At 40.3% G+C, this 19,733-nt stretch overlaps 1 protein-coding gene across 1 annotated transcript in view; it reads right to left on the minus strand.

Annotated features, from left to right (window-relative positions):
- Nucleotides 1-19,733, minus strand: part of COL25A1 (collagen type XXV alpha 1 chain) — a gene marked incomplete at both ends in the record, with an annotated part of 360,422 nt that overhangs the window by 138,561 nt on the left and 202,128 nt on the right. The window contains one exon of the mRNA XM_084251726.1: nucleotides 16,569-16,586. Within this exon, the coding sequence (XP_084107852.1) occupies nucleotides 16,569-16,586 (18 nt within the window). The remainder of the gene's footprint in view (nucleotides 1-16,568; nucleotides 16,587-19,733) is intronic.

Below are 19,733 nucleotides of genomic sequence, written 5' to 3' on the forward strand. Positions count from 1 at the left end.
GTGTATTTGAAATCCAATCAGATTTCTGGCAGCTTTCACTGGAATTATCACAAATAGCTAAGAGAGAGAGAGAATTCCTCATCAGCACTGTTGGGGAAAAGGAAGCAGCAAGTTCTAGGTGGGTGACCACCCCATGCAGAAGCCTTCCTCCTGTGTACTCATCAAGGACAGTTTTATTTCCTTTCCTCTGCCTTTTAAAATGGAAACGGAGCACAGGCTTACTTTAAAAGCCATCCTCTCCTTCATCTCTTACAGAAATGAGAGCCAACCACACAGGCCCCTCTTAGGAGCAGAGGACCAGCTCAGCAGCTTGTTTCAAGTGCATTGCTCTGCAATTGCACAGACCCCATCGCTGCTCACAGTCTCATGGGAGGAGGAAGCCGGGGTCTCTAGGGGTCTTCTTGTTCAAGTAGCAGAGAAATTTCAATTCCATGCATCATAAGGCTTCTACCTCCCCCATTAGACTGCCTCATTCACTTCGTGTGTGGTGTTAATGAGAGATATTCACACCACATGTTTGTGTGGAAATTGAGTTTGGTGCCTTGTTTTTTTCCAGGTATCTGAAACTCTGCACATCACATTATGAACAGTCTCAACACTGGGGGAGTCTAGTGATTACCTGACAAATAGAGACTCTAGCTATTTTCACATGACTAAGTCTATTCTATTTTTGAATCTCACTGAAATGGGAACATATATTCTTTCAAGTATGTATCTCAATATTGAACTCACACATAGTCTTTCATTTTATTAGCATAATATATATATATACACATTGTTTCCTAGATTTTCTATTTTGCAAATAACTTCAGCTAATGATGTATACATTTTAAACTTTTCAATGGAAAATCTCATGTGAAAATATTGGAGTTCCTATATATAAGTATCAGTCAATGTGCATATCCTTGTATATCATTTTCTTGCAAATACTTCAGAAAAAAGTATACAAAGTAATGTATAATTTGGGGAAATATTTTAAAATAAGTATCTTGGTGGTTAGGAGATCAAATGTTGGAGTTAAACAGACTTAGACTGAAATGATAGTTGTGATGCTTTGTGTAATATTTGGCCAGCAAATTAACCTGTTTGAGCCTCAGTTTCTTCATCCATAACATGGGAGGGAATAATTTAAAACTGGGGGGAAGAAGTAATACTTAACATTTGGTTAAAACGAGCATTATAAATGAAGCCCAATCTACTGACAGCAGACACTATTGAGTGCACAATCAATATGTTAAATATTTTAATCATGGTAAACTTCAAATGTCTTCTTCAGGTACTTGACCTGAGGATGTAAAGTAAAGTAAGATACTGGTTTTCTAAAATCAACAGGCAATGTGTTGAGACATGTGGTAGGTAGAGATGGTTGAAAGCATTTGGAGAATACAAAGGTTTAATGTGATTTATCTCAATGCTCGGGAACTATCACCAAATGAAGCCAAGCCAAGCACTTCATCATCATATTAACCACATTAGTTTAATGACTAAACAAGACAAAACTTTAGACCCTAGAACTACTTAGTTTTACCTAGCATACAGTAGCTGTTCAACAAATTCTTGGTGAACTGAAATACCAGGAAAAGAAAGGATGCAACGATACTGTGTACAAAGAAGCAACATATTAAGAATGATACAAGAATCAGATTCAATATTGCCGCAGAAGAGCTGTGTTTATTATAGTGTCAAACTGCCCAATTGTCCGAGGGAATTATAGCTATAAAAAGATTTATAGCTTCAGACTTTACACCTTTCATTTTGCATTCAAGATGAAAAGAGACCAAGCAGGAAAGGGGGCTAGGTCTAAACAGAAATGTAAGCTATGAAAACCCACTTACTGCAAACTAATTTTTACAGCAATTATTTTGTGGATGTTTTCTGAGATCGAAACTGTAATTCTTTTGTGATGTTAGTTTGAACCCCAAACAGAGGACTATATGTGGTCTTGATCAGCCTTAAATCATAAGCAGCTGCCATCAGGAAACAATTAGTGAGGTCTAGCACTAGCAGGAACTTTTTAAAAATCAAACATTAGAAAAGGACTCTCCAAAGCAAGACTGATGTAGCTCAATGGAGTTAAGGGCTTATAAAACAGCAGGAATTGGCGAAGCTCACTCTGGCTTTCTTTTCTAACACAATACAAATTAAATACAGCCAAATTACTGCTCCTGCCAATCAAAACCAAGGGGTCCCTTCTTTCTAGCATCTTACCCTGCATCTGAATGTTTTAAGAGGTCGCTAAAACTTTTTTAACTTTGAAGGGTTTTTTTGACTTATTTTTCAGAGGGCAAATAAAATGAACTCCATGTTGAAAGACTTGGAATCCTAAACATTCCATTTGTCGAAAGAAAGTATCAACTTGCTTCCTAAATGCCCACCATGGTGTTTGTGATTTTACTGCTAAGGGTGTAAGCTATCCTACAATACTCTTCCTGTCCTCCGTATAATTCAAATAAATTCTGACCTACATCTGTATTTGAACCTTGGGTTAATTTACAGTTGTCTATTTCAGCATGTTTCCTAAAGCACTGTCCCAGTATAATTTTGCCCAGGTTACTTATGAAAGCCTGGCTTGAGTCTTTGCTTCATTTGTAGTATCTTACAAAGCAATATAGGTTTTGTGGAGGGAAACTGAGCACAGCACAGGGACAAGGGGAATGTAGTGGAGTCTAAGGAGATATTTACAAGGAATGAAAAGACAAAATGTTCGATGACATTTTGAATTCAAATCCTGCGTTGCAGGATGTGTCTATGACCCCCCCAGCTGCCAATGTAAATGAGAAGTGCAGGCACCCTCATTCTGAACTGATAACTAAAAGGATCAAAAAGTTTCTAATGTCAGTTTCTACTGCCCCTATGCTCTCTATCTCCAGATGTTTCTGTATCTTCACCCTGATGTCCCTGAGGAGTGAATAGGATACCACGCATTTCCACCTACTGACCTGCTATGTGCTGAGGTTCTTTTTGTCTCTCCAATATTCTGATTCCCTGGATTCCTGCCCTCCGTCTCCAAACCCTCATCTAATGTCAAGGGGAAGGAACCTTGTCTTTCCTAACCTCTGTGCCTTCATGTTAATGCCTGTCTTCATACTCTCTCCTGCCCAAGTCCTGAAATAATAGATTGATCCTAGAAAGAAAGGAAATTGGATTTGAGGAAAGATAAAGATGGTAGTAGAGTAGAAGTCATATTTTTATAGTCTGGTTTGCAGGGAAATAAAGTAACATGAGTTGAAACACATATTGCTCTTGAGGGTGTTTCTTTCCATCAGGAAGAAGAAAGCCTTGTTACGGGAAGGGAAGTTGCTGAGCCAGGACTGGGGGCCCCAGAAAGGAGTTACCCCGGACTAAATTAAACCAAAAGTAAATAAATCGAAGTTTTGGGGAGGAAGGGCTGACAAAGCCCATAAATGTCAGTTGCCCAAATTTGTGTCTGAACCTTTTGTCTTTTTACTCTGCTCCCTTCATCAGCAATCACAAAGACCCTCAAGGCTTGAACCATTACCTGACTTATGTCCTAAACTCTTTTTCCAAGTTGCTCTGCTGCATTCCCAACTGCTCACCAGATGTCAAAGCTGAGATATGCCATCATTAGCTCAATGCAACATTATTAGATTAAACTGCTGGATTTCTACTGCAAACCGATCAGGACCCTTGTTTTTATTTGATTAAACCCACCACTGCCCTTCCAACACTAAAAGCTGGGTGTTATACTTGATCAGTAAATGGACTCTATTACCAAGCTCTGATCAATTTCATTTTCCACGCTATTCTTTGAGTCTCCATGTTTGCTGCAGCACCTGTGTTTCTGGATGGCAAGAATAGTCCATAAGCCTCTCCTGGTCTTCCCTCACACTGCCCCAGCAAACATACTATAGTCAGATGATTTTTTTTCCTAAAGCACCTTGTAAAACTATCATTCTTCAGCTCCAAAGCAATTCCAGGGACCATTTTGCCATCCACGGTGACAAAGTTGCTACAGGCAATGAACTTGATGGATGCAAAGGTCATCGAGTGAACAATGGATGGGAACTGTGACCACCTCACCTGTGGGCAACCAAACATTCCATGCCTCTTGATATGATGAACTTGGAAGCATGCTTCACCTTTAGAAGAGACTCTTTTCAATACTCTAATCAAACCTCTAAATAGACCTTGCAGTTTACAATATAGAAGATAGCGGAACGAGTTAATTGCACCATCAGGAAGTCATTACACCAATCCAGAATGTGAGGCATTCTCTGTTGGTATCCCAGAAAATCTGATGGCATGAAAAAGTAAAAAGAGAAGAAGGATGACTATCAGTAAGAGAGAAGAGTTACAGCAATTAATTGCCAAGTGTGGGCTTTGAGTCTTGATTCAAATACACCATTTATACAAGAAGCATTTTTGAGGCAACTGGGGAATTTGCATATGGACTGGGTATGATGATATGCTGAAGTGACTGCTAATTTTATTAGGGTTGACAGTACATGATGGTTATGTCCAAAAACTCTCTATAGAGCTACTCTCTATAGAGTAGCTCCCCCAGTACCTCTACCCTAGCTTCCACCCAATTAAGGGTTCGTATTTCCACATTTGCAGACACAAAGACAGACATCTAGCTTTAGCTTTTAAATATATCAGCAACAAAACAAAACAAAATACATGAGGGAAGCAATTCATGACCCAAGATTAGCACCAATAATTCTTGAAACTGGAGGGTGAATCTAGGGAAGTTGATGATACTATTTTCTTTTCCTTTTCAGTATGCTTGAAAATTTCTCAAAGAGGTTGTTACACAATTTAAAAAAAATTATTTTAGAAGACCCTTCTGTTTCTTACCAAATAAAGCATTCATTTCCACCTTTGTCAAAGTCCTTTGTTATCTGCTCTTAACTTCTTCCCAGCTTCCTCCGCCCCCCCCCCCCCACCAGAGGATCCTCTGGTCCTGGATTCCAGCTGTTGCTTGCTCCTGATATGCTCTGTGTCTTTGCTTCTGCCATTCTTTCTGCTGAACATACATCATCATTATCATCTCGTTTAGAATAATTAGAGCACACCTTTCTTGATACCTCTTACCTGGCAACCTTAGCTACAGAGCTAGTGGGGGAATAAAAGCATAGTAGAATGTTGAGTTTCTGAAGGGAATGTTAGTCCTCAGTACAAGTCCCATCTCTTACTCCTCTCTGATTATAACCGACCATTGACAGCTCAAATGGAAACTTCTCTAAGCTTCACTGGAACCTCTTTTGGATATGTTCTTTCCCTGTTTTTGAACTTCTAAAGTAGTTGTGTCTCTTTTACAAACCTTAGCTCACCCTGCTGTGTCTAAGATAAACTTCGTACTACATGATTAGAGCCCCAGAAGGCAGAGTGGATCTCGGGGAAATGTAACAACACTGACTTTGGAGGCTGTCATCTGTACTAGCATCTTTGCTGAATTGCCTGGCCCCTCTATGCCTCAGTTTGCACATCTGTAAGGTGGAATAAACAATAATGACCTCAGGTGGGAGCTATAGGAAATAATTAAAAGAACATATGGTCTTCGATAAACATTTTCTCCCTTTCCCCTTTTCTATCTGGTTCAAATATATATCCTTGTACCTTAGACAACTAAGTGTCTGATAAACATATTTGCAGATTTCTTCCAACAGGGGCCTCTACCAGAACACCACGGCCAAAATTAATATCCCTGAATAGCCTGGTGATAATCAGAAAGTCACAGCCGGTTGCCTGCCCAACATGCTTCCATGAATGCTGATGAGGAATACTGAAGTGACAGATTCAGGACTCCGGTTCAAAAGAGCTAAGACTCACAGCAAAGGAACAAAAACCATTCTGCACAGTCTCGCAGTTGAAATGAGCCCAATGCCATGGATGATTTTTTCCTCATATCTCAAATACAGGCAGATAGTTTTGGCTCCTGCTGTCTCCTGCCTGTGACCCCAAACTTTTAGAGAGTGTAGTCTATTCTCTTTCCCTACGATTTTCAATACCGAGTCACTCCTAAAACTATGGAATCATCAGGTCAGTCAAGTCACTGACACTCCACGTATGGCCAACTTGGAGTCTTCACTGTCTTGGGGGCTTTCCCATCACCTTCTTGGAAAAGGAAAGATTCCTTCTCACCCTCTTTTGTCCTTCAAACTAGCTCCCCCAGTACCTCCACCCTAGCTTCCTTCTCCCCATTTGCACACTCCTCCTGGACAGTTCACCCCTTCGCATTATTTCAGCCACAACCTGCCGCTCACTCCCAATACATGGCTAGCTTCCAGGAGCACACCCACCACCCACTCTTTGTTTCCTCCTGGAAGCCTCATTCTGCTCTCACCCACCACGATGAGTAAATTGCATGTGCTACATTCCTTGTCAAGCTGGCCCAGATTGAGACTCTGGAAGAATTAGGTCAGGAAGCTTGGCAGCCCCAGGCTGGGGATCCCGCTAGGCAGTTATAACCATGCCTGCACCCTGGCTGGGTGGTCTTGCCCAGTGCACAGCCTGCACAGATGTGGCTGGTGGGGTTGAACTTTCCAAGGGGCAAAAGTTTGTTCAGAAATGCAAAACTTGGGCCTCCCCGGTGGCGCAGCGGTTGAGCGCTGGGTTGCGAAGCTGCCCGCAGCTTCTGCAGCGCCGGTTCGATCCCCGGCTGCTTCCCGGCCACAGGCGAGGGTCCCACATGGCCCACAGACCTCTCCTGCCGCCCGCTGCTCCCCTCAGCAGTGTACTTCGGTCCTTCTGCCTGTTCTGCTCCCCGCTCTGGCTCTGGTGAATTCTCTCACCCTCCTGAGCTTCTGACTGTATCCAGTGCTTGTATAAATAAATAAATAAATCTTTTAAAAAATTGCTAAACTTGACTATGTTTATTTTTTTCCCTGTAGCTCTGGCTGCCAGGTAGGAGGTTCCATGGAAGGCGTGCTGTAACTGCTCTATGCAAAATGAAAATTGATGGTATTTTTTGACGATCTCAACTGAAAAACTGTCATATTTCATTTGCTTCAACTCCATGAATTTTCCATTAAGGAGAATTTACTCAGTAGGAATGACTATGATAGATTCTACCTTATCAAAGAATTTAAATAATTAGCACTGAATATGCTAACCATTTGAAGAAAATAAACCTGAGGTGTAAAATCTCACATTAGGTTGTAGTAGAATCTTTAACAGTAGTTATTTTAGGTTCATATGTGCCCTCTTCAAAAAAAAAATGATAGAATACAATATTTCTGGAACTATCTTTTTACTTACTACCTTAATTCAACCATTCTTAATTCACATTTAAATAACTGAAGGTAGGGCCTCCATGGTGGCCTGGGGGCTAAGTCTCAGTGCTATCACTATATAGCCTGAGTTAAATCCCTGGCCAGGCAGCTAACCCACATGGCGCAGCAGACCTCTCCTGTCTTGCCAGCTACTCCCCTTAGCAGTGTATTTCAGTGGATCTGCCGGTTCTACTCCTTACTCTGTCTCTGGTGAATCCTCTCCCCCTGCTGCACCTCTGGCCTACACCCCAGTTCTTCTATGCAAAAATAAATAAATCTTAAAACAATAAGGAAAGAAAACGCTGAAGGAAAAAAGAGAATGTGGCCAATATCATACAAGTAGACTTAAATTCAGGTCCTATCTCTGTAGTCCCACTCAAGATATTGCACATGCTGATTTTAAAACAAACTGCCAAGAACAGTTTGTTTCAACATTTATACCATCAAAAAAATAAAATTATCCAATCCAAATCATTAATTTTTAACATTATCCAATAAGAATCTATTGTATGTTTTCCGCATATCAACAGTGTATAAAGAAATGGAAATATAGGAATGATTAAGAACTGGGAATAACAGTGTCCACATATGCAAATCAGTGTCAGGTTAACTTAATTATTGGTGAAACAATGAATTGTGCTGTTCACCTTTATTTACACAAAATTAAGAGAACCATATTTGATAGAAAACAAAGTATGAAATTGGCAAGAGAAATTCTTTAATTCATGTCAGTGGAAAGAATTCTAAGTTAAAATTAAACTTTGAGATGATGTTATACCATTTCAATCCACAAATGACCATGTTAAAATAAAGAAATATGGCTTACAGAAAAACAAACAAACAGTTTTTCCTCTGTGTCCTCTTAAAGATATAAGCTATTTGGAGTACAATGGAATCTTCCATATCATTCTAGCCATTTACTTAATACAACACAGACTAAAACGTTAAGACTTGTGTAATCATTCTCTCGATCACATAACCACACATAATGTATAAATAATAGGGAATGATGGTACTTCATCAAGTCTAACATGATTTACTCAGGATAGAGTACATTACTAGTTTAATATGACAGTTCTATCTCTGCACACACACGTGCACACACCACATGCATGCCATCACACACACCGACGCATGCTTTCCAAATTTCTTGGAGAATGTAAATATCCACTCCCTACCCCCAAGCCAGACTCTATGGATCTGAAAAAGACTGGACTGGAACACAAACATGAAATATGGGAATTGCTAAAGTGTTAGGTTAGAAGGAGCTTAGTATATAATTAGAAACATATGAAGAGAAAGTTAAATACTGCCCCCAAATATATTATTTTATGCAAGAATAATTCCTTCAAGGCACACGCAATTTGGTTTTCATACATTTTAGTAAAACGTTGTGAAATGACCATGACAATGTCAGAACAACAACAACAACAACAACAAAGCAAAAAGGAATTTGGGATAAAAGACAAAGTGGCAGCTTCAACTTCTTTTCAAGCGCATCTGAAAATCTACAAATGGAAGCCACACGCCTCCCTATGCAGTTGTCTGATGGTATTTGCTTGTGGTTTTCTCTTGCATTTTTTTCTCACTGAGTAATGCAGAATTACAACACACACACCACTTTAGTCATCCGAATTCCTAAGGGAATTATAGCTCCTTTATGTTCACATGCAACTCCAAAAGGGAGTTATTGGAGGGTTTTTAAATGCTAAAACTCTTATGAAAAAGATACACCCTGTATGGAAGGGGTCACTTTCACCTCATACAATAGCTCCTCTACTTCCTTATCTTCCACTGAAGGTGCTGATGAAATTATTTGGCATCAAAAAAATAAAAAATAAAAGGATGATGATAAATCTTTATAAAACCTACAAGATGGAATCCTTCAGAATTTTTTAAATAATTCATCTCTATGATTTGTAGTAAGTTATCCATAGTGGGCAGATATTATTGCTAAAACATAGAGTCATTCCATGACACTATGGATGACTAATTAAAATCAAAGCCAAAGCTTCAACAAAGAATGGTTTCTGCAAAGAAACTGTTACAAAACAAAATAGCATCAGTGTGAGCCTGGGTTAATACTGTTTATTTTCACCAAGGATTAAATATTAGTACAAATAAACTACTACTATGAGAGGAAACAAAAGTGTCCAAATATTAAAAGGGATAAAAGCTTGGCCAAGTGCTTAGAAACCTCACAATCTTGTTTCAAAAGCATGACTGACCATATATGAGCTTACTTATTGGGCATTTAGAATTAGGAAAAGGGGCCTCCCCAGTGGTGCAGCGGGTTGAGGGCAGCGCTGTGAAGCTGTTTGCAGCTTCTGCAGTGCATCACTGCCTGCCAGGGAGATACCGATATGGCGCATCAGACCTCTCCTGTCTCCCTGTTGCTCCCCTCAGCAGTGTATTTTAGTCAGTCTGCATATTCTGCTCCCCGCTCTGTCTCCAGTGAATCCTCTCACTCCCTGCATCTCTGGATTGTACCCCAGTTCTTGTATAAATAAAAATAAATCTTTAAAAAAATAAAATTAGGAAGAGAGTTTTCCCTCTCGCTTAGTGTTTCCTTTTCTTTAACTCTTGGTATCTGCCCTTCACAACTCAATAATACTTGTTGAACTTCTATGTGCAAGAAAGTAAATCGTGTGTGTGTGTGTGTGCGCGTGTGCGCACGCGCGCACGCAAGCATGCCATGTAGGATTCTAGAGATGAAAGAGATCACAGATCCAGCTCTCAAAGACCACCTAAAAGCCAGTGAGAAAGACAGAAAAGATGTTCATAAATAACTATGCTGCAAATAGGAAAAGGCAGAATGCAATAAATGTGTGGCGACCATCAGCTACATACTGGGGGTCAAGCTATTAGTCACACACATAGTATCTTATCATGAGTCACACCACTTGTTGAGTTAAGACATTATCTTCTCTGATTCACAGATGGACAAAAGTGAACTCAGTGACCAAGTCACTTGTCCAAGATCATAGCGCTCTGAGTGCAAGACTTAGGGTCTGCCTGGCCTCCTTGTCTGTACAAAGTGCTGTGTGCATTCAGCACAAGGAAGAAAAAAATTGTATTCAGCGAAGGGAGAGTTGGGACCAAGCTCATCATCATTGGATGTGTGGCCACTGAGCATATCTTCGGGTTAGGAGGGAAGGAGTTCTGAAAAAAAAGAGGAAAAACAGATTTGAAGAGAAAAAAGCACATGGTTTGATGTCACAAAGAGAAATTAGTGAAAAACGAGTGGGAGAGGGCTAGAAAGACAGGCTTTGAACGCCAGGCACAGAAGAAGGTTTCACTGCGCTACGAATGGTACATACTGAGACTCAAAGTTTTGGGGTGAGAAGAGTGACATCCTCAGTGTCACGAGGGAGCCTTGCCTCTGGCAGAGACACAGCATAGTGAGGGATGCCACGCTCATCCTCCACCCTCGGTGTCTCTGCTGCACAGGAAGGAGCTAAGGGTTCACTTTCTGATTTGTGTTCCTTGCAGCAAAAACCTGCCATGCAATAGGGTGTTCTCATCAAGTGCAGAATGACAATGTTGGGTAAGGATGAAATGAAGTGGAAAGTGGAGTTGTGCCAGGTAGGCTGTGAGCTGGAGCGCACTGCTGTCCAGTCTGCCTTTGGTGGGTGTGCGGAAAATGAGCCCAGACCTTGACAGCTGGCGGTAGAGAGGAAAGCACAAGAGGACCTGGGGTGCAGAAGTGAAGTAGAGAGGAATGCTGGTGTGGGTTGCTGGGAAACAATGTGGGTACCAGAACAGGAGCACAGGCTGTGGGAGGACAACCAGAGACAAGAACCCAGACTGAATCCAGGACTGAGAGCAACTGCACTGATGCCGCGTCACCTGCATGGTTGGAGAAAGACGCCCTTCACAGCCTCATGCCTCTGTGGACTTTGGGGAAGGATCACGGGTACTTCGATGGGGGTGTGCTCTGGCGAACGCACCTGAGGGGGGAGATCCTATGCTCCTAAAACACTAACAACCATGTACATCAATGGTATTGCAATACAAAGTGAATTTTAAAAAACAACAAAGCCTCATTCCTAAATTCCCAAGGAATTTCCAGAGGTGCAGATACAGGTGGAGTCAGAGTCAGCCTGCACATAGTGGGTGTGCAGAGTGAACAGACATTCCACACTGAATTAATACTGAAAGAACTCTTGCAGGAACAGACTCTCGATCACCACCACTTCACATGGTATCACTGGCTTCTACACTGTACGGGCTAAATCCACCTGGGCCAAGTTATTGAATTAGATTATGTCCCTATGAATTAGTGAACAAATGCTAGGGTGACTTTCATTTCGATATATTATTTTTGCTCCAGGTACACCTCCCCACAAATAATTCTCTTGATCTCTAGTTTGAAATACAGGTGCTCATTTGTCTATTTTCTAATAGCCTTTCTGCCCTTACTTATTACCTGTTGTCACTTGTCAGCTTTTCTCTTTTCAGCCAACCATTTTTCTTAAGTCTCCGCGACATTATTGACTTGCATGTCCTTTCCCGCCGAGAATTTGATTTCCTTTGATAGGATGTATCCACAGCAACATCATCTCCATTCATCTCTCTGCTTTCCCCCCTTCACCACCACTATACTAGAATTGCCTTTTTTCTTCCTAATACCCTTTGACCATCTCATTTCCCTTATCAAGAACCCTTTTCTCACTCACCGAGGAAAATGCAAAGACTCTCTCTTCCCTAAGGTCTATTTTCATATTCGGTTTCATACTATCACTGTAATAGGGTTCACCGCCACTTGGCTATCCAGTCTTTGCCATTTTTTGACAATCTAAGCTAAGATCATCCGCACTGTCTTTAACTTAAAAGATGATTGGAACAACTCCTAGAGCAGCAGTTTCCTTTCTTGCTACCAGTCTGTAAAATAAAACCTTATTAATCTGGAAGTCCTCACTAGACAAATGTGCTATTGAAGAGGCTGAATTGAGCATTTTGCTCTCTAAGGAAGAGTTTTGCTCCTTCCACTGTTATCATACTGTAAATAAGATTTGTGGGGATGTTCAACTTAAAATGCTCAGACATAAACATTTGGACAAGATGCTAATTAAAATTCTGTCCCAATCTTTGAATAAACTTAAACATGAGCAACTCTTTTTTTGGGGGGGGGCAGACATATCTTCCCAGAGGAATCATAAATATGATTTTTTTCAGCCTAATCCATAAAAGCATATTCCTAATATATCCCCAAAATCTTGGACAACAAACCAACCATTTTTGGTAATATTGCTGACTTAAGAAAAAATCCATCTAGAGTTAACATCCACACACTACCCAGTAAGAGGGAGTGGAGATTTTCCAGTGGAGCAGGTAGATGAGCTAAAAGGGGTCTCTGGGGGACATGGCTATGATTCACAGATGGTGGGAAATATGGGATTGAGAACCAGGTAAGAGAACTTGTTCGAAGAAAGCTTTCTCCCCTTTCCCTCCCTTAAGTAGCTGCAAAAGGAGATGGGGGTGGGGAGAAGGTAAAGAGAAAGTTCTGCAATGTTCACACTTCCCTCTCACCACCATTAAGTGTGCTAAGGAGCCAGGGCTGGGGAAGGAACAGCCTGGACTGATGTAGTTAAATTAGTCATCTTGAATTTTATACATACATGTGTGTAAGCAAAAAATACATTAGGAAGGGATTTAGCTCAGAATCTCATAAAATCAGAGAAATTGTAAAAGTTGACATTTTGAGAAAAAAATTGGATACTGTTTAAAGTGTCCCACCCCCAAAAAAAACAAACTGAAGGAAAAAGACATAACCCCCAAATTGTAAGTTCCTCTTACTATAAATACACTTTTAAGTGAATAAGATCATTGTTAGTGAGCCAAATAACAGAACATAGAAATTTTAATGGACATTTGATCAAATAAAAATACCCTTTAAACCATTTTAAAACCCATAAAAGTTCCTAATTTAGGCTTTAAGCATACATTGCTTGCTTTTTCAGATAATGTACCTTGTAGTCCTATATTAAACAGATTTAATGTATGTAGTTTATATAAATTTACTCAAGGAAAAAGTGGATTCCTGGTGGTGGTAATGTAAGATATAGTTACATAAAATATTGTAGTTGCAGAATCATGATAATTATATCTGCTACCAGAGATCATTTCTAAGTTGTCATGTATTTAGATAGATGAAATTTGTTCTTGGCATTCAAAAGGCTTACTTATGGTATACTTTTTGCAAAAGAAATTTCCCAAGAGCAGATGATGCATTGAGAAAGTAATATATTACAAGAAGTAATAGGGAAAATGGAAAATACAGATGCGCAGGGCCTCTACATAAAATTCTTTTATAATATATAAAAATCTGCGAGCAAAGTTAACGATCAAGTCTGAAGTGAAAAACTTTAAGAACGATTTAAAGTCTAAAGATGGAAGTTCCTTTGGAAAAATATTCTGACAATGAAATAGACATAAAAGGTAGGTTATGCTTTTCCTTGCAGACAAAGCTAGCAAACTGCTGGTACTTTGTGCAATGGGAAGACAATGCAAGGATACCTCTCAGCTTCACTTTCCTCTCATACTTCTCCTTCCTGAGGCCACAGCTGTCCTTTTGCTGTGACGTGAGGAAAGCATTTTGACCAAACTGACTATGTGACTGGAGTGTCCACTAACCGCAGAATGAAGGGGAACCAAAGCAGGTCTCCATCTGAAAATGCCAGCCCTACCCTTGCCAGCAAAATTTTCCAATGTAGCCACTTAGATCAATTTGCTTTTCTGAAGAACCACATTAAACACTACAGGTGACATGAAGGTATTCAGAAGAACCTTGATGTATTTTCAAGTCTTAGCTACAGTGATCTGCATGCCCTGGGTCTGGCATTCTTGGCTTTCTGAGCTGGTTCACCATCTTGCGTAGGGTAACTGTGGCAGTATACTCAACAATTCTCATGACCAGGCCTCCACTGGTGGTGCAGCGGTTTCGCGCTGGGCTGCAAAGCTGCCCGCAGCCTCTGCAACGTCGGTTCGATCCCCAGCCGCCGGCGAGGGCCCCACATGGCACGCAGACCTCTCCTGCCGCCTGCTGCTCCCCTCAGCAGAGTATTTCGTCAGTCTGCCTGTTCTGTTCCCCACTCTGGCTCTGGTGAATTTTCTTACCCTCCCGCGCTTCTGACCGTACCCAGTGCTTGTATAAATAAATAAATCTTTAAAAAAAAAAGAATTCGTATGACCATCTTTTCCCTTGCCCACTTAGTCTCTGTAACATCTCATTTACCAATGTGCTTTAATGCCGTCCTCATGTCCAACTTCCCAAGTCCTTATAGCCATATCTGCATGTCCACTTTGTTTTATCTACTGGGCATTTGCCCTTGGGAGCTGGAGCAGATGGGGGTGCCCACCCATACCCCTCCTCCTCTAAGACACTGCTAGAATGCTGGGCCCATGTGTCCCCATGGCTTCCTGCATTCTTGCAGCAGCTGGAGTGTGCCAGACCTTCTGGGGAAGTCCAGAAATGCCAGGGAGTTAACACCCTGGGTCAGTCTCAACAATGAAGAAAGGAAATGAGTGGATAAACACGTCAACTTTCCTACCCCTGGGTGGGGCAATTCTGAGGCAAGTTCTATGTAGTCTCTCATCGGTTCCTTAAAGGGATGGAGCCCCAGTTCTCCACAGCAGTCACCTGCTCATTGATGCATTCACGTTCTGGTTTTCTTGCCTTTCCTGTCATTTCCCACTCCCTCCCAAGGCTTCTTGGATCATGTCCCAATATACTATTTAATGCCCCAATTCTTATCTTAACGGCTGCTTTGGGGTAGGCCAAAATGACTTAAAATATGTTAAAGGTTATAATCTCCTCTCAAAACCAGCATTCAAGTTCTCTCATCATCTGGTGTTTTGCCTTCTTCTGGGTGCTGTGGAGTCTGAAGATTTTAGAGACAGACTTGACACTACCACTCATTTCATCTCTGGCAAATCATTTATTCCTCTGATCATGTGTATCATATCACATACATCAAATCTAGATGTGATCAGAAAGGATACATTATATATATGTGTGTGATATATAAGATATATGATTTATATATATGTATACATACACACACACACACACACACACACATATCTTCCAGGCTGTTGGAAGCATAAAGTAAAATAAAGCATGCCAAGGACCTTTCTCTTTGTCTCCATCCCATTCAATGGAGTAGGCTCAAATTTAGAAGAACAAGCCACACCTTTCCTTGGTAAGATTTTTTTCCCCCTCCAATAATTAATTATCTTGAGCCAACTTAGAATACAGGAACAAAAATCCCACGTAATGACTGTGTTCTCTGATATGAATATAAGTGAATTAAAGGTCAGACTTTCTCATGAAAAAAAAAATAGTGTGAAAAGAATTGCCCTGCTGAATCACATGGTTCTTTTTGCTTTTTTCATTATAATCCTTAGACGCAGTACATGTGAAAACTGTAAACTATATTGTTATGGCCCATCAATATGAGAATTAGTTCACAATAGACAGTTCATTTAACTGTTATATTAACTAACAAAAGTTCATTTAATATAACAACTAACAAAAACATGGTGAAAATCAATTTATGAAACAAACAGGACAGAAATAGAATTCTGATGCTGATGGGTCAGAGACATAGGGGGACTGAAATAATTCTAGTATTTACAGGGATTATGGTGTTGCAGGAAAAGATTAATAATCTCATTTCCTTCTCTATAGTTTCCTACAAATTACAGTAAGTATTGATAGGGAGCTTGTTTATTCCTGACTCATGTCTCTGACAACTTTCTTCTTTTAACTTTCATCTTTATACATATTCCTCCCTTTTCTTCAATATCACATAGGGTTCAAAAGAATTTCTGCTGACTGCATTCACATCTAATTGTAAATCATGTCTTCAGCAGTTGGTTTATATGGAAAAGGCAGTATGAATTCACTATCTGTCTACAATGAAACAAAAGTAGCTGGTCAGATCACAGTGTATAGGCTCAGAGTCAATGTGATTTGCAACAGGGTTATTAGAACAGGATGAATAAGTACCTAATGCAAACCAGTTCACTTCAGCTTCTACTCCTGTTATCTCATATTAAAGTCCTGCGGCACTGGGTCAGAGCAGTTAAGAGTTCTGCTGTATATGATAGCACGTTGCTAAACCTGCCATCTGGCCCAACAGCTGATGTGCCTCTCACTCCACCCCGAAGAGGCCCCCCAGCTTTGCTCCTGGGAAATATTTGGTCTTCTCTGTGGTGTTATGATCACTGGGTTTATTTTTTTAGTATCCTTTGAAAAGAGCTGCAGAAAAATGTACACACTGGAAAATTCTAAATTGGAATGAATTTATTAGAAAAGAGTTCACTTACCTGAGGACCAGGCTGACCCTGAAATTGGGGGAAAAAAAAAGAGAGAGAGAAAATGAAAATCATTACAAAGTTATTTTTTAAGATAATACTTTTACTACCAAGATTAAAAGTAGTTCTGAAGTTTTTACAAAGTAACTTTGAAGAGGATAATATGTAACTACTGACATATTTTACTCAAAAACATTCTACAATAGCTTACTATTTTTACTTTATCTTCTTTCTCTAAAATTCTGATATTATGGTCTGTTATTTGTCACTCAAGGGATTTACTTTGCTCCAGAATAAAACTGGAGAAGACAAAGGTGAGCTGCCTCACATATCATAGTGAATGGGATACTTAAAAGAAGAACCTTCTAGCACATTCTATCACTGTGGCTACATGTTCAAAGATGGGACAGAGTTAAGAAAAAAGAGGCAGATATTTTTGCTTTAGAACTCACCGAGTCTTTGAATTTCTCATTGTTTCCTTAATCTTAAAGTCAACTTTTAAAAAACACATCTTTTACTTTGCATAATCTGACTTAAGGATATTTTAAAAGATGTGAGACTATTGGCTCAAATAAAATGCATTGTAAGGGCTCACACAGACAATAGACAGGTAATCTCTTGCCATTCATTTTGAATGTCCCTTCTTAGTGTTTAAACTGATAAAAATGTCAAAGTCACATGATATAAGTGCTTCTCACTAAAACAAGCTCACTTGCCTTTAAACCTCCAATAGGGTTTTGTGTAAAATGAAATTAAAGAAAAAGTTCAGAGTGAGGGAATCTTTAAAAAATCAGTTAATAACATACAATCTCACTGTGTCAACCACAGTTCCCTGGATATCATTCAGAAAAGCATGGAGCTAATCCATTCTAGAGAAGACTTCCTCTGAGTTCCTCCCCAACTTTGGAATTTCACCAGGTCCTTGTTCACTAACTCCCAGGAACAGAGCAGATGATCTTCACGAGCTTTGTCTGAAAATGTGATTGGCCAAGTTTTATCTAATCAAACCAGGAAGGGAAGCCGAAGCAGGTTACTGTGGATGCTGCCAGCCCTCCTGCCTTCTTCAGTGGTGCAGAGGGAGAAGGAGAATGGCTTTGATTCATCCCTTACTGTGTACCAGGCACTATGGGGTAGGCTACTCCATGTATTCCTTACAGGATTTTACAAATCAAGTAGCCAAGGTTCATAGAATTAAGCAAAAATTCAGTTTCTAGGTGGAAAAAACATAATCTGAACTCACAAATTTTCTACCAGGCCATTCCACCTTTCACCCAGAAGTTTAAACCTGCAGCTCTAGGCAGACCTACCAGAGTATCCTAGAAGCGAAGAGGGTGCTCTAAGCTTCCCAGACACCACAGTGCACATCTCTGCCCCCAGCACAAGCCAAGGACCAGCAGGCGCCCAGCCCATTACTGGACTGGCATAGAGATCAGTTTCCCAAAGCTTCTTAGGAAGCACCAACATGAAGAAGCTACAAAGGCAGGGTTCTCCACCGACATGACAATTGGGACTTTTTGAGATTCATGTAATGAAAGAAATTACATGACAAACTGCCTGTCACTTGTTCTCTCTCCCTCCCTCTTTCAATGTTTTAAATTTCTGGTCTTTGTGAAGTTCTGAACTAATGCAAACTCAGAGATGTGAAGACACGTATCTTACAGGACCTCAGAATGCATGGCATCTCTTATACATGTGCTGCAAACTCAAAACTGTAGGACTAAAATAAAAAACAAATTTCTGATTATATTTCCTCAAAACCATGTATTTAGCTGTATCGCTGAGGCTCTTTGATTCTTATGGCTGCTCCACAAACAATGGACATCTCCTATCTTTAAAATGTGGCATTTCTTCCATCATACTGAACAAACCATTTTAGCAGAATACAGGCATACATTTATATGTTATTATATACAAATACACAGTGCACTATAGATTTATATTAGCAATAGTGAGAATAACTAGTAAGCAATGGTAAAATTAAAAAGTTGACTTATACATAGGCATTAGAGAGCCTATGGAATCAAGGAATGCTGATTGCCCTACCATGTGATATGTATCTCAGAGGGGTGTGTGTGGGGGGAACTGAAACAGAGAGATGGAAGTGGGTTGGAAGAAAGACTGCCCAGAACAATGATGGCACATTTGGTAACTCTCCCTAGAACATGGTTGACACAACATGCTATACCATGCTAGACAGCATGCTATGCTATACCTTCTCACTCAATGTGCCAAAAGAAATGATCCACTGGTAGACACCTAACATACCTGTAGGATAACAATCTAACTGGAGTCTTAGCTTCACAGAGCCAGCTGACCAACTGAGGGATGTGATCAGAGGAAGGTTTTGGGGGGTCACAGAGCCTACCAGAAGGTGGACAGAGGCTGAAGTAAGGAGCTGAAGACTTCATCACAGACAAATTGTCAAAAGAAAAGTCTCAGAATTTCCTTTCGTTGCATCTACATTGCTCATTTAGAAACGCAAGTATTTCCACTCTTAAGTGGAGATCTCTCTCCTAATTCACAAAAGAGTGAACATAATTAGTAATCCAGTGTAAAAGCTAATTTCTTTCTGTTTTCTAAAATACACTCAGAGTGAGTAGTTATAAATCATGGCTAAGGGTCACAAAATCAACTGAAGTGGAATTTCTAAAGATGAAATTCCTAGAAAGAATTTTCTTTCCCCCCAACAAATCACCAAAAGGTTTCTATGGATAAAAATCCAAATCGAATATAATCAAGGGAAGGGAAGAGGTGAAATCACAGAAATGCTGCAGTTGAACATATGCGCAAAGATGAAGAAAGCTCTTTGCCCCAGTGGCTGATTTCCCTCACATCAACGGCTCAATGCAGTGCCCTAGGGGCGGCCAGGCACCCCTGTGAAGAAAGAGAAACAGCAGGAGGAGCCGACTTTAAAAAGTGGTAATCAGAACAGTGTGGTGGAAAACAATCAGCCGGTAGCTGATGTTTGACAGGAACGTGTTCAAAGCCAGTTGAAGTATTCCTGAGGCAAGAAAACCACAATGTATCATGATAAATGAGATGACATAGCACCAGGGTGTGTGGTGTGACTTGAGGCAATTAAAGACCCATGTTAACCATCCTGCCTTAGGCTGTTATCACAATTACGGGTGCCAGAAAGTGCAAACACTCTTCTCAACATCGACAAAGTCGTTTCAT

This window comes from Talpa europaea (assembly GCF_964194135.1).
Source record: "Talpa europaea genome assembly, chromosome: 13".
Classification (NCBI taxonomy): Eukaryota; Metazoa; Chordata; class Mammalia; order Eulipotyphla; family Talpidae; genus Talpa; species Talpa europaea.